At 47.4% G+C, this 15112-nt stretch overlaps 1 protein-coding gene across 1 annotated transcript in view; it reads left to right on the top strand.

Moving 5' to 3' along the window:
• The window catches only part of MRC2 (mannose receptor C type 2), an 86915-nt gene that overhangs the window by 13528 nt on the left and 58275 nt on the right, over window positions 1-15112 (top strand). Inside the window, exons 2-7 of the mRNA XM_053363725.1 lie at window positions 129-536; window positions 5168-5341; window positions 8217-8381; window positions 10323-10436; window positions 13132-13275; window positions 14902-15087. Of these exons, the coding sequence (XP_053219700.1) occupies window positions 129-536; window positions 5168-5341; window positions 8217-8381; window positions 10323-10436; window positions 13132-13275; window positions 14902-15087 (1191 nt within the window). The remainder of the gene's footprint in view (window positions 1-128; window positions 537-5167; window positions 5342-8216; window positions 8382-10322; window positions 10437-13131; window positions 13276-14901; window positions 15088-15112) is intronic.

The raw sequence follows: 15112 nt of genomic DNA, 5'->3' as shown, positions 1-15112 counted from the left end.
AGACTGCCGAAACCCCGAAGTAACCCGTTCCGGTACTTCTGGGTTTTGGCGAGTCCGCAGCCCAATAAAACGCAACCTGAAGCGTCTGTAACCCGAGGTATGACTGTATTTTGTTTTCATTTTCACAGACTCTGGGATATTCCTCATCTATAGCAGTGGTCTGCAAGGCTGCTTGGAGACTAAGGACTCTTTAGTGAAAATTTCCAAGAGTTGCAACACCAGCCTCCCAGCTCAGAAGTGGAAATGGGTTTCCCGGAACCGGCTTTTCAACGTTGGGACCATGCAGTGCTTGGGGGTCTCCTGGAAGTCTGCAAACTCCAGCGCAACAGCCCAGGCACTAGGCACCTACGAGTGCGACCGGGAATCCGTCAACATGCGGTGGAACTGCCGGAGCCTGGGTGACCAGCTTTCCCAGTATTTGAGCTCCAGGTTGGGGAACTGGTCACTGACACCATCGGAGAGGGGCGATCAGGCGCGGGGAGGCCAGTGGAAGATCTATGGCCACGATGAAGATTTGTGCTCCAGGCCGTATTCGGGTAAAGCCTCTAGTAGAGCTTTGAAACTTTTCTTTCTCATTCTTTTCTGTTGCTGGTAGCACAGTGGTACCTTGGTAGTCAAACGGATTGACTCCAAAACAAATTGGCTCTTGAATGCTGCAAACCCAGATGTGAGTGTTCTGGTTTGCGAACATTTTTCAGAAGCCAAACATCCAACACGGCTTCCAATTGAGTGCGGGAAGCTCCTGCAGCCAATTGGAGGCTGCGCCTTGGTTTTCGAACATTCTTTGAAGTCAAACGGTCTCCCGGAACGGATTTAATTCCAGAACCAAGGTACCACTGTATGTGTTTCACGGGTTTGCTGCGCGAATTCAGAAGGCGGGTCTCTCAACTGCACCAGTTCTGGGTCTAGCACAGCAAAAGTGGTTCCTTCTACGTTCCGCACGGACTTGTAGGAGTTTTCAGAGTTTAGGATTGCTCTGCAAATCATAGTTGAGTGGCGCGTCAGAAATCGTAAAATTTCCAACTGCTTGTAAAAGCCACATGGGAAAATGGTGCTGTGTTTCTGAAAGATGGGGCCTTGATTATTTGCCTCCCATCCGCGATGCTCACTGCGTTCCCACCATATTTTAACTGTCTCTCTTGAGTTTCATTTTGCCAAAGTCTGGGCCGTCGCCAAAGCCACCGACCACCATTCAGTCTAAATAACGCTTAAGTTCAAACATCAGCCTCAGTTTGCATTGGAAACAGCTGCATAGTGAAATTGTGGTTTAAATTGCTTTAGTTTGAATCCAGGTTAAGTTGGTTGCCTTCTGGCTGTTTCCACACTGGGCCCCTGCTGTGAAATAGCTGCGCTTTTACTCACTTTCAACAAGGAATTTGCAAAAACTTCTTAAAAAAGCATCCCCCACTTTATCTTTCCGTAAACTCCTTTGAGGCTTTTTTTTTTGTCCCCCACATTCAAGCAGTGTACACATTTTACGAAATAAAATAAACATGTTTGCAGTTCAGATTTTGTTTTTATTCATAGCTCAAAAATTCTGAGTTTTATAGCTCAATAGAACAGTTGTACATTTTCTCCAGGTTTAGGTGATCCATTTCATTACAAATTTGGCTGGTTTGGGACTACAACTCCCATCATCCCTAGCTAACAGGACCAGCGGTCAGGGATGATGGGAATTGTAGTCCCAAAAAACAGCTGGTGGGCCAAGTTTGGCCATGCCTGGGTTAGATCATATGGCCTTTGGAGATTGCTCAGCTGTTTTGTCGATTGCGTTCTAACCATTTCCTTCTCTGGGGTCTAGCTCTCCTCCTAAGAATCAGCTGTGTCACATTAACCCTTCCTTTTACCTAAATAATACTACCTTTAAATCTGGTTTCCCCTACCCAACCCCGCCCAAAAAAGAGACTGCAGTTGAAGGCAACTGTGATTGGTAGTGAGGCAGGGGCAGAGAGTTTGTAATCCTTTATCCTCACACAGTAGGGACGCGGGTGGCGCTGTGGGGTAAACCACAGAGCCTAGGACTTGCCGATCAGAAGGTCGGCGGTTCGAATCCCCGCGACGGGGTGAGCTCCCGTTGCTCGGTCCCTGCTCCTGCCCACCTAGCAGTTTGAAAGCACGTCAGAGTGAAAGTAGATAAATAGGTACCGCTCCAGTGGGAAGGTAAACAGCGTTTCCGTGCGCTGCTCTGGTTTGCCAGAAGCGGCTTAGTCATGCTGGCCACATGACCCGGAAGCTGTACGCCGGCTCCCTCGGCCGATAAAGCGAGATGAGCGCCGCAACCCCAGAGTCGGCCACGACTGGACCTAATGGTCAGGGGTCCCTTTACCTTTTTTATCCTCACACAATGGTCCCAGAGCAGATTCTCTCTCTCTTAACTTACAGGGCTAGGGAAAGAGAGGTTGCCCTTTGGCTACAGGGTATTAGAGTAATTATTCCACTTCCAGCTTAAAGCAGAACAGCGATTCCGTGCTGCTAAATTGTCTCCGTCTGGGAGCACCCTTTGATTTCCAGTGAGGAAAGTTAGCCATGACTAACGAAGGTTCCACTAAAATGAGCGCAGGATTAAAGTTCAACTAATTTAGCCTGGATGGAACCCTCTTTCACCAAACCTATGTGTGTTCTAAATTGCAGCATAAAACTGCTCTGTGATGTGGAACTGAACTGTTCTGCGAAAGGTTTTTCTACCCCTCAAGTCTGCAAAGATAGGCAGAGGTACATAGGCAGGTACCTGACAGAATCTAAGGAGCTAGATGGAGGACCGAATTTCCAGAGGACCAGGAGGAGTCCGGCGTTCCAGTGCTCTTAAACCTTTCTTCAAAATAAGTGCACGACAAAAATGCCATTTTTGTTTAATTTGAGTAATTTATTTACTTCACGGAACTGAGCTGTTCTTTGGCAGAAAATTTGGGCTACGTTGATGCGGACTTTTTTGGGAGGAAAAAAATACCTGAGTACATATACATGTATTCCAAGGTGACCAAATGAACAAGAAACTTGGAACTTGGACCAGAGAGCAGTTTACGAATATGAATAGAGTCGTAGCCCAAAATTCATAAGTCAAGTCAGTGTGTCTTTCTGAAAGGACAAATGAGCTCACAGAGGGCAAATCCTCACCACCTCTGCATTGTTGATATATTAGGAGAGGAAGGGAATCGCATTTCAAAGAAGTTCTTGTTTTGCTTTGCCTCTTCCCAGTCCGCTTTTGATGTGCTAACTTTTCAGACAATGCCAAACCCCAAAACCTTGCGAACCAATTCTGGATTGACTAGTCGGGAAGACCTTTTTTAAGTGTCTCCTATTTTTGCCGCAGTAAATAGACTAAGCCCTTTGCTTTGGGAATTAAGCCCAACGCATGTACATTTCCAACCCCTGTGAGAGATCAGTTTCCCTGCTGAATATTTAGGGGCTCAGATGCAAATGGTCTTATTTGATGTCTTTGCCTTCTGCTAGTTTGATGACCTTGAAGCTTTTTCAGCCAGCTGTGCTTCAGTCAGCATCCTTCCACTAACAAACAAGCCCTGTGTCCGCTTGATGCAGGATTTTTATGTTTGTTTTGGTAGCGCAGTGTGCGCATACTCTCGGTGCATGTGGAAAAAATTTCATCATGTGCTCAGTGGAGCAGCCCGCCAGCCCAAATATGTGCTGGATTAATTTGAAGTCAGGCAGGGTATGCTGTGAGGGCACAGCTAGCCGGAGGAGTTGTGGAATGGTGTGTTGAATGTTAACTTAGGGCTGCAAGAACATACAGGTGAAACTCGGAAAATTAGAATATTGTGGAAAAGTTCATTTATTTCAGTAATTCAACTTAAAAGGTGAAACTAATATTTGGACGTGGGTGACGCTGTGGGTAAAAGCCTCAGTGCCTAGGGCTTGCCGATCGAAAGGTCGGCGGTTCGAATCCCTGCGGCGGGGTGCGCTCCCGTTGTTCGGTCCCAGCGCCTGCCAACCTTGCAGTTCGAAAGCACTCCCGGGTGCAAGTAGATAAATAGGGACCGCTTACTAGCGGGAAGGTAAATGGCATTTCCGTGTGCGGCTCTGGCTCACCAGAGCAGCGATGTCACGCTGGCCACGTGACCCGGAAGTGTCTCTGGACAGCGCTGGCCCCCGGCCTCTTGAGTGAGATGGGCGCACAACCCTAGAGTCTGTCAAGACTGGCCCGTACGGGCAGGGGTACCTTTACCTTTAATATTTGAGATAGACTCATGACATGCAAAGCGAGATATGTCAAGCCTTTATTGGTTATAATTGTGATGATCATGGCGTACAGCTGATGAAAAGCCCAAATTAACAATCTCAGAAAATTAGAATTTTAAACGAAATCAGCAAAACAAGGACTGCAAATAGAGCAATATTGGGCCTCTGAGAAGTAGAAGCATGCATACGTACTCAGTACTTGGTTTGGGCCCCTTTTGCATCAATTACTGCCTCAATGCGGCGTGGCATGGATGCGATCAGCCTGTGGCACTGCTGAGGTGTTATGGAAGACCAGGATGCTTCAATAGCAGCCTTCAGCTCTTCTGCGTTGCTCGGTCTCATGTCTCTCATCTGTCTCTTGGCAATGCCCCATAGATTCTCTATGGGGTTCAGGTCAGGCGAGTTTGCTGGCCAATCAAGCACAGTAATCCCATGGGCATTGAACCAGGTTTTGGTACTTTGGGCAGTGTGGGCAGGTGCCAAAGTCCTGCTGGAAAATGAAGTCAGCATCCCCATAAAGCTCGTCTGCGGAAGGAAGCATGACGTGCTCCAAAATCTCCTGGTAGACGGCTACGTTGACCCTGGACTTAATGAGGCACAGTGGACCAACACCAGCTGATGACATGCCCCCCCAAATCAACACAGACTCTGGAAACTTCACACTGGACTTCAAGCATCTGGCATTGTGTGCCTCCCCATTCTTCCTCCAGACTCTGGGTCCTTGGTTTCCAAATGAGATGCAAAAGCTGCTCTCACCAGAAAAGAGATTTGTCAAGAGACAGATGAGAGACATGAGACCCAGCAATGCAGAAGAGCTTTTCCATGATATTCTAATTTTCTGAGTTTCACCTGTAGGTTGCCAAGGCCTTTGGGGTTAAATGATAAGCAGTCTCTCTCTCTCCATATCAAAGAAGGACTCTCCATAGGAGCTCTTTCTCTCTGTGTGTTTTATCTCTCTCTTCTCTTCCTCCAGAAATATACACCATTCAAGGCAACTCTCACGGGAAGCCCTGTACCATTCCCTTCAAGTACGACAACCAGTGGTTCTATGACTGCACCAGCATGGGGCGTGGAGATGGTCACCTCTGGTGTGCCACCACACAGGATTACGGCAAAGATGAAAGATGGGGGTTCTGCCCCATTAAGAGTAAGCTGCTTCTGTGGGGTGGGAAGTCATGGGCAGTGATGGGCGAGTAGCAGCCAAACCACAGGAGTGAACAGATGGTTGTGGCAACTGTTCAACCGAAAAACAGTCCTCCTTTCTTAAGGCACCATGGGAGGTTTCCTTCTGCCTTCTAAGCCTCCAGGGTTTTGGTTTCCAAAATTACCCTTCTGTAAGTGTCCCGTTCACGCACACATTCCCTGAGCGGTTGCACTGTTTTCTGTGATTCAGTCTTCCCCCTCAAGAGTTGGAGTATTGATGAATATTCCATGCTGGTGTCCAGGGACAAGGGACCAAAACAAGTAGCGTTCGCCGTAAATAGATAAGATAGGCATGCAAATGCTGCAGAAGCTGTAGTAGTGTATAGAACAGGCATCCTCAACCTTGGCCCTCCAGATGTTTTTGGCCTACAACTCCCATGATCCCTAGCTAGCAGGACCAGTGGTCAGGGATGATGGGAATTGTAGTCTTAAAACATCCGGAGGGCCGAGGTTGAGGAAGTCTGGTATAGAAGGACCGCAATGATCGGTCTCCTTCCCGTATCATGACAAAGGGTAAACAATATATGCATTAATTTGAGACTGTCCTTTACCCTCAGGGCTCAAAGTGAGTTAAATATCTTACAAATGTATATAAAATAAAACAGACATTGAATGGGTGCTTCTCAGAGTGCTCAGTTTGAAAGATAAGGAAGGAGTGCAAGCCTATAGAAGGCCGTATCGCCATTCCCAAACTGCTGTCCCATCTTCTCTTATTCCTGCTACAGTGGTACCTTGGGTTACAGACGCTTCAGGTTACAGACTCCGCTAACCCAGAAATAGTTAAGAACTTTGCTTCAGGATGAGAGCAGAAATCGCCTGGCGGCGGCGGGAGGCCCCATTAGCTAAAGTGGTGCTTCAGGTTAAGAACAGTTTCAGGTTAAGAACGGACCTTCGGAACAAATTAAGTATGTAACCAGAGGTACCACTGTATAAAGTACAGTGGTACCTCTGGTTGCAAACGGGATCCGTTCCAGAGGCCCGTTCGCAACCTGAAAGGAACACAACCCGCATCTGTGTGTGTGCAGGTCGCGATTTGTCACTTCTGCGCATGCGCGTGATGTCATTTAGCGCGTCTGCACATGTGCGAGCGGTGAAACCCGGAAGTAACCCGGACGCAACCTGAAAACGCTCAACCTGAAGCAAACGCAACATGAGGTATGACTGTATAAGGTATAGTCACTGCCTTCTCTCCTCTGCCCGCACCTCACAGGACCCTGTCACAGAACACAGAGGCTGGAAAAAGCCTTCCCTAAAACTCTGGAAAAGTTATTCTTTGAAGGAGAACTATCTGAAAATGAATCACAGATGGTATTTAACTCTGAGTAGGTTTTTTAGGATGTGTAAGACTGATCAGATAAGTGCTGGAAGTGTAAAGAGGCAGAGGGAATGTTCTTTCATATGTGGTGGACGTGTTAAAGGGTAAAAGAATATCGGGAAATGAACCGCAATGAATTGAAAAAAATGTTTAAAAGTACTCCCCCCCCCCCCAAAACAGAGTCCTTTCTGTTGGGGATAATTCAGACTGAAATTCCCAGGTGTCAAAAAAGGTTATTTATGTATGCCACTATTGCGGCCCGTGTTTTGTTAGCCCAAAAATGGAAAATGAGCAAGATCCCAACCAAAGACATTCTAATGGCAACTAGAGTTGACAGAATATGCACAACTCGCAGACTTAACATATAGAATAAGAGAACAAGAGGGACATAAGAAGATTGGAAACCGTTTATTGAATATATGGGAAATAATTGTGTACAGCTGAAAACTTTGGCAGCATTAAGATAAATTCAGCAGTATAAATAAGTGATGGTGGGTGTAATAATGGAATACTAAATGATATAGTTTCTGTAAAATATGCAGGGATTTATGATATGTAAGGGATGCGGGTGGCGCTGTGGGTTAAACCACAGAGCCTAGGGCTTGCCGATCAGAAGGTTGGCAGTTCAAATCCCTGCGATGGGGTGAACTCCCATTGCTCGGTCCCTGCTCCTGCCCACCTAGCAGTTCGAAAACACGTCAAAGTGCAAGTAGATAAATAGGTACCACTCCGGCAGGAAGGTAAACGGCATTTCTGTGTGCTGCTCTGGTTCGCCAGAAGCGGCTTAGTCATGCTGGCCACATGACCCGGAAGCTGTACGCCGGCTCCCTCAGCCAGTAAAGCGAGATGAGCGCTGCAACCCCAGAGTCGGCCACGACTGGACCTAATGGTCAAGGGTCCCTTTACCAGTTACCTTTATGATATGTAAAATGAACCATGGAAAGAGAAGAAGGGAAGTCATTGATATCTCAGGGGTGTAAAATGAGTATTTTAAATTGTAAAACAGAAATTTTAATAAAAATTGTATGTGTGTACACACAAACACACACACACAGTGTGTACACACAAACACACAGTGGTACCTCTGGTTACGTACTTAATTTGTTCCGGAGGTCCGTTCTTAACCTGAAACTGTTCTTAACCTGAAACACCACTTTAGCTAATGGGGCCTCCCGCTGCTGCTGTGCCACCAGCACGCAATTTCTGTTCTCATCCTGAAGCAAAGTTCTTAACCCGAGGTACTATTTCTGGGTTAGCGGAATCTGTAACCTGAAGCGTATGTAACCTGAAGCGTATGTAACCCGAGGTACCACTGTATATGTGTGTGTGTGTGTGTGTCCTTTCCACCTCCCATTCCATTGTGGTCTTCAAAAGGGACAACTCCCCTTTGATGCTACCTGCAGATGGCTGCCCCCAGGGTGTATGTTGACCGGTATGGATAATGGTCACGTTAACTTGCAGTAGTAAATGCCCTTCTTTCTTTCTTTTTTGCCTGTCCTCTTAGGCGATGACTGCGATACATTTTGGGACAGGGACCAGCTCACCAACAGCTGCTACCAGTTCAACTTCCAGTCCACCCTGTCTTGGCAGGAGGCTGGGAAGAGCTGTGAGCAGCAAGGGGCCAGCCTGCTGAGCATCACCGAGGTCCACGAACAGACCTACATCAATGGTGAGCAATGGGCACAGGGAACTGAAGAAGTCCCTGTGTGCTGGACCCGGGGGGGGGGGGGTTACTGAGAGGCGTGGTCAGAGTCCGGTCCTGGGTCAAGGGTCTGGAGACTGTCCACCAAGGGCGAAGCGGGGTCCAAAGCAAGAAGCCGGGCATGGTCAGGAACTCCGGAAGAACAGTTCTGTGTGCTGGCAGAAACAGGTTTCCAACGACGTTGCTCCCGCAACCTGGGACTGGGCTGACTGGCCTTTATCTCCTCTGAGGCCAGGGGCGGTCCCGGGCCACAGGTGACCCGCGTCTCCTGGCCTTAAGGCGAGCACTCCTCCTGAGAGAACTTAGTTCCCTCTGCCTCTCTGCCCTGAACCTCTGCAGCTCAGGAGAGGCTGGAGGGTTACTGGACCCAGGGGCAGCTTCACTTTCCCCTGACAGGGCTGGGAGAGGCACACCTGCAGGCAATGGGACCTCAATCACCTCGGAGCCAGAGTGGATACACCTGGTGTCTGCTCCTGAGGACCTGGCACAGGTGCAGGCCCTTCAGATTCAAGCCCCTGCCCCGGCTCAGCCGGCCCTGGAGGCGGGGACTCCTGTGCAGGCTGGGTCTCCTCAGATTCAGCTTCTGAAACAGATTCCCAGGCCATCACACCCTGCTTCCAAAAGTGTGCAGGATGCCCTGACTGCCTTTCTCCCTGTGTACATGCACACCAGCAAAAGGCCGTTCCAGTCATGTTTGTTCTCCTGGTCTACTTCAGTGAGTGGGAACTCTGTTTGGGAAGGGGCTATACTGAGGACTGACTCTGGGAAAGTGGGCCAATCACTGTATAACATACGTGCAAATGTGTTTCTGAACAGCGACAGGAGATTTGGAGTTGCAGTTCTGTGATCACTTGAGATTCTGCAGCGGATTTCATTTCATTTTTAATTTGTATACCGCCTTTCTATCTTACAATACTCAAGGCGGTTTACAAGCTGAAGAAACAAAAAATGTACACCTTACAACAATCTAATGCAATACAGAAGTATGATAATAAGACATAACTTTAAAATAGGCAACCTACATCAAAAAAGCAACATTCAACAATCATTAGAATAGTATAAAATAATATCAACGTATAAAAGTTAAACAGAAATCCACTCAACAGTTACAATAATTGCCTCAGTACATAAAACAATACAATACAATACACATTGAGCAGCCTTGCCTGATGGAGTCTCTCCCCTCACAGTCTCTCTCTAATAATAATAATAATAATAATAATAATTTATACCCCACCCTCCCTGTCTAGAGCCGGGCTCAGGCCGGCTAACACCAATAAAATCACAGTAAAAATGTAATAGGGGGAAAAGAAAAGAAAAATTAAAATACAGGTTAAAATGCAATTTAAAATGCAGCCTCATTTTAAAGGTAGCCGATAAATCAAGACTATAAGGGGAAATAAACATAAGGGTCAGGCTGAGTCCAAACCAAAGGCCAGGTGGAACAGCTCTTCAGTACAGTCAAACCTTGGATACCGAACGCCTCCATTTTGGAACGTTTCGACTCCCAAACACTGAAAACCTGGAAGTAAATGCTCTGGTTTTCGAACGTTTTTTAGAAGCCGCACCTCGGTTGTCAAACGTTTTGGAAGCTGAATGGGCTTCCGGAACGGATTATGTTCGACAACCGAGGTTTGACTGTATTGCTGCAGAAATTCAGAATCTCTTGAGTATCGGAAGAGAAGGAAAGCTGGCAAGCTCTTCTTGCAAATGAGAGAGATAGGATCTGGGGACAATCAGGCTGTGTTATGTGTTCAGCAGGGCAAGCGTCAAAGATTTTGGGAGGCCTCCGTGGCTGGAGGGAGTGGGGGCTAGGTTCTGTCAGGGACCAGGAAATGCTTGCGCTGCTGGATGTGTCTTACGCTGAGAAGGTGGAGGATCTGACTGCTCTTTTCCTGTCTACACCAGGACTGCTAACGGGGTATGGTTCCACACTGTGGATTGGGCTTAATGATCTGGACCTCAACGGGGGCTGGCAGTGGTCAGACAACTCACCTTTGAAGTTCCTTAACTGGGAGAGTGGTAAGTAAGAAAAATACCAAGAGGATGGGTGAATTATCCCACTGAATTGACAAATGAGCCACATGGCTGGCATGGGCTGTTGGTATTTGCTGGAGACTAATTTTATGCAGGTGGCGCTGTGGTCTAAACCACAGAGCCTCTTGGGCTTGCCGATCAGAAGGTCGGCGGTTCGAATCCCCGCGATGGGGTGAGCTCCCATTGCTCGGTCCCTGCTCCTGCCAACCTAGCAGTTCGAAAGCACGCCAGTGCAAGTAGATAAATAGGTACCACACCGGTGGGAAGGTAAACGGTGTTTCCGTGCGCTGCTCTGGTTTTGCTAGAAGTGGCTTAGTCCTGCTGGCCACATGACCTGGAAAAACGGTCTGCTGACAAACGCCGGCTCCCTCGGCCAATAAAGCGAGATGAGCGCCGCAACCCGAGTCGTTCACGACTGGACTTAACTCTCAGGGGTCCCTTTACCTTACTTTAGTGCTACTATATCACTTTTTGGAATACAAAGTGTTGTGACACTTCTGATATTGGTTTGGCCAAAGTTACCCCACAAATGTCATCCCTGAACAGTCAGTTGAACTTGGGTCATTGTTGGCAAGTCAAGCTCTTCAGCTGTGCAGTATAAATTCTCTCCTGCCTTGAGTGATGCATCTAGATAATTTAAAACCCCAGACTTCATGACCTTTCCCCCTCTTCTTCTTCTTTTTTGCAGTGGGGGGTTTTTGACGCCCATGTGTATTGTGGGCAGTTGTGAAGCAAACAATTCACCTTTCTCTTCTCCATCCCCTCCCAGCTCCCTTCCTAACTTTTCAGCTGCTTCTACGTTCCTGATAAATCAGAGCAAGAAACACTTTGTGAATTCTGATTTTTTTAAAAATAATAATTAAAGAGCATGTGGAGTTTCTCATTTTAAACTAGCCATCTGGAATAAGTAAATAATGAAACTAGCATTCTGTACATTGCTGCTTGGCCATTTCTTGACTCTCTCTCTCTCTCTCTCTCTCTCTCTCTCTCTCTCTCTCTCCAGTGGTACCTCGGGTTACATACGCTTCAGGTTACAGACTCCGCTAACCCAGAAATATTACCTCGGGTTAAGAACTTTGCTTCAGGATGAGAACAGAAATTGTGCTCCGGCGGCACGGTGGCAGCGGGAGGCCCCATTAGCTAAAGTGGTGCTTCTGGTTAAGAACAGTTTCAGGTTAAGAACAGACCTCCAGAATGAATTAAGTACTTAACCCGAGGTACCACTGTATATATTAAAGCAAGAGGATCAAGGGACGAACCTGGATAGCTCAGTTCTTTAGATCATGGGTAGGCAAACTAAGGCCTGTGGGCCGGATCCAGCCCAATCGCCTTCTAATTCTGGCCCGTGAACGGTCCGGGTATCAGCGTGTTTTTACATGAGTAGAATGTGTGCTTTTATTTAAAATGCATCTCTGGGTTATTTGTGGGGCATAGGAATTTGTTCATTCCCCCCCCCAAAAAAATAGTCCGGCCCCCCACAAGGCCTGAGGGACAGTGGACCGGCCCCCTGCTGAAAAAGTTTGCTGACCCCTGCTTTAGAACGTGGTTGCAGGTTTGATCTCAGTATGGGACCACCTGCATATTCCTTCATTGCGGGGGGCTGGATCCTGAGGGTCTCTTCCAACTCTGCAATTCTATTGAGTCTTAAGGATACTGCAGCAACCAGCATCGTCCCCATGGCCCATGGTACCCAAGTGCTGATACCAAGCCTGTTTGCCACTGCCCCATCGCCTGCTGTAATTGTGGGTGGCTGGGTTGTGGGGGCCTTGCGATTTCATCCAGAAGGCACAACCATAGCTGCCCCACTGCCTGCCTCTTCCAAGTCTCAACAACAACATCCAAATGGCATTTCTTATTCCGATTCTCATTGGAACACAGTGGTGCCTCTGGTTACGTACTTAATTTGTTCCGGAGGTCCGTTCTTAACCTGAAACTGTTCTTAACCTGAAGCACCACTTTAGCTAATGGGGCCTCCCACTGCTGCCGCGCTGCTGGAGCATGATTTCTATTCTCATCCTGAAGCAAAGTTCTTAGAGAGCCAGTGTGGTGTAGTGGTTAAGAGCGATAGACTCGTAATCTGGGGAACCGGGTTCGAGTCTCCGCTCCTCCACATGCAGCTGCTGGGTGACCTTGGGCTAGTCACACTTCTCTGAAGTCTCTCAGCCCCACTCACCTCATAGAGTGTTTGTTGTGGGGGAGGAAGGGAAAGGAGAATGTTAGCCGCTTTGAGACTCCTTTGGGTAGTGATAAAGCGGGATATCAAATCCAAACTCTTCTTCTTCTTCTTAACCCAAGGTACTATTTCTGGGTTAGCGGAGTCTGTAATCCGAAGCATATGTAACCCGAGGTACCACTGTAAATGCATAGGCTGCCTCCCCACCATATATTTAAAGCACAGGATTCCACCCAAAATCCTGAAAACTGTAGTTCGTTATGGGAATTATAGTTCAGTGGGGGCATGAGCTACAGTTCCCATTATTCTTTTTATGGGGGGGAGCCATGTGTTTTAAATGTGTGTGCACAGCCTCTGTATTTGAGATTCAGAACTGATCTCAGATGACATCCTTGGGTGTGGTTTTGCCTCTTGCTGCACAGCAAAGCACTGTCAGGCTGTGCTTTTCTGGGTAAATAACAGCTGTAGTTGCAAAGGTTGGTGATCTCCTCCTGCCGCCCCTTGCAGATCAGCCTGACAACCCCAGCGAAGAAAACTGTGGGGTGATACGGACAGAGTCGTCAGGGGAATGGCAGAACCGTGACTGCAGCATGGCCCTGCCCTACATCTGCAAGAAGAAACCCAATGCCACTTCTAATATATACTTCTTACGTGAGTAATATGGAGAAAGCGATGGATTTGACATATATATATATATATATATATATATATATATATATATATATAGTGGTGCCCCGCAAGACGAATGCCTCGCAAGACGAAAAACTTGCTAGACGAAAGGGTTTTCTGTTTTTTGAGTCGTTCCGCAAGACGAATTTCCCTATGGGCTTGCTTCGCAAGACGAAATGTCTTGCGAGTTCTTGCGAGTTTGTTTCCTTTTTCTTAAAGCCGCCAAGCCGTTAATGGCCGCTAAGCCGTTAATAGCCGCTAAGCCGCTAATAGCCGCTAAGCCGTTAATAGTCACTAAGCCGCTAATAGCCGCTAAGCCGCTAATAGCCGTGCTTCGCAAGACGAAAAAACCGCAAGACGAAGAGACTCGCGGAACGAATTAATTTCGTCTTGCGAGGCACCACTGTATATATATATATATATATATATCATGATCTGAAAGCCAGCTATCGCGCGCCTGCCTTTCTGCAACCCCAACAGCTATTGGCTGAGCTGTTCTGATGTCACGGAATGTCCGTGGAACATGTGCTGACTGGAGTAGAAGTGAGTGTTGGGAACGGAATGCTGCAAAGAGCGCAGCTTCTGTGAGACGAGTGAAAGGGCAGTTTAACTGTGGTCTTTTTTTTTCTCCTGGCTGAAGCTGAACAGGAAGAGTAGGCCTCGGGGAAAGCATGACTATATAGCAGAGAGTGGGCAGAAGAAGCTTTCAAGCAGTGCTGTTCAGAGAAAGACAAAAGCCTGAGGGGAAAATGAAGGAGGGAGACCTGGTGGAAAACATCTTGCTGGATTTAGGGGCAGAAATACATGGAGTTGGTTGGAAGGAAGTGCGCAGGCAATGTAGTTTTGTAGAGAAAGTGCCAGGCAGTCCTAGAGGGCCTAAGTGAGGAGGGAGGGAGGGGAATTTTACACTTTCATCTGCATTGGCTGCAGGGCCTGTAGTGTGAAGGATTTTATTAGCTCTCTGTTAGATGGAGCCTTTTGGATTCATATATTTATTTACTTTTTACGATTTCTGATCTGGCCTACCCTGTAAGGCCCCATACAATCAAAACTAAATAAAAGAAGGGAAAAGGTTTACAGTCGTACCTTGGAATTCGAACGGAATCCGTTCCGGAAGTCCGTTCGACTTCCAAAACGTTTTGAAACCAAAGCGTGACTTCTGATTGGCTGCAGGAAGCTCCTGCAGCCAATCGGAAGCCCCATCGGACGTTTGACTTCCAAAGCTGGTTTGCAAACTGGAACAGTCACTTCCGGGTTTGCGGCGTTCGGGAGCCAAAACGTTTGAGAACTAATCTGTTCGAAAACCAAGTTACGACTGTGCATGCAATGATAAAAAAACAAGTAAAACAGTTCCAATCAAAACTAGCACAGTATGGAAGAAGTGAGTCCTTAAAAAAACAATAACCCCATTAATTGACAGAGGCCAGAGTTAAAGAGGTGCGTCTTTTCAGCACACGACAGAAGCTAGACGATGAAGATGCTTGCTAATTTGTTCGTGGAGGGCGTGTGAAATTTCTGCTTTCTGGGTTGCGGATCCTAATTAAAATATTGGTCCCGCAACTTTCCCCGGATACTGCTTACTCAAAGCTTTGCTTTCCCTAATTGCAGTGGAGTCTGATGTGAAGGTTGACTGTGATCCGAGCTGGCAGCCTTTCCAGACCAACTGCTACCGCTTGATCAGTGAAAAGAAGAGTTGGCCAGATGCCAAAAAGACCTGCTTGCGGAGCGAAGGGGATCTGGTCAGCATCCACACCCTCAACGAACTGGAGTTTGTTACCAAGCAAATCAAGCAAGGTAAGCAATTCTGTGTCACACTCGT

Source organism: Podarcis raffonei, chromosome 13, assembly GCF_027172205.1.
Source record: "Podarcis raffonei isolate rPodRaf1 chromosome 13, rPodRaf1.pri, whole genome shotgun sequence".
Lineage (NCBI taxonomy): Eukaryota > Metazoa > Chordata > Lepidosauria > Squamata > Lacertidae > Podarcis > Podarcis raffonei.
Note: the sequence above shows the minus strand (reverse complement) of the source record. Positions and strands in the feature narration are given on the sequence as shown.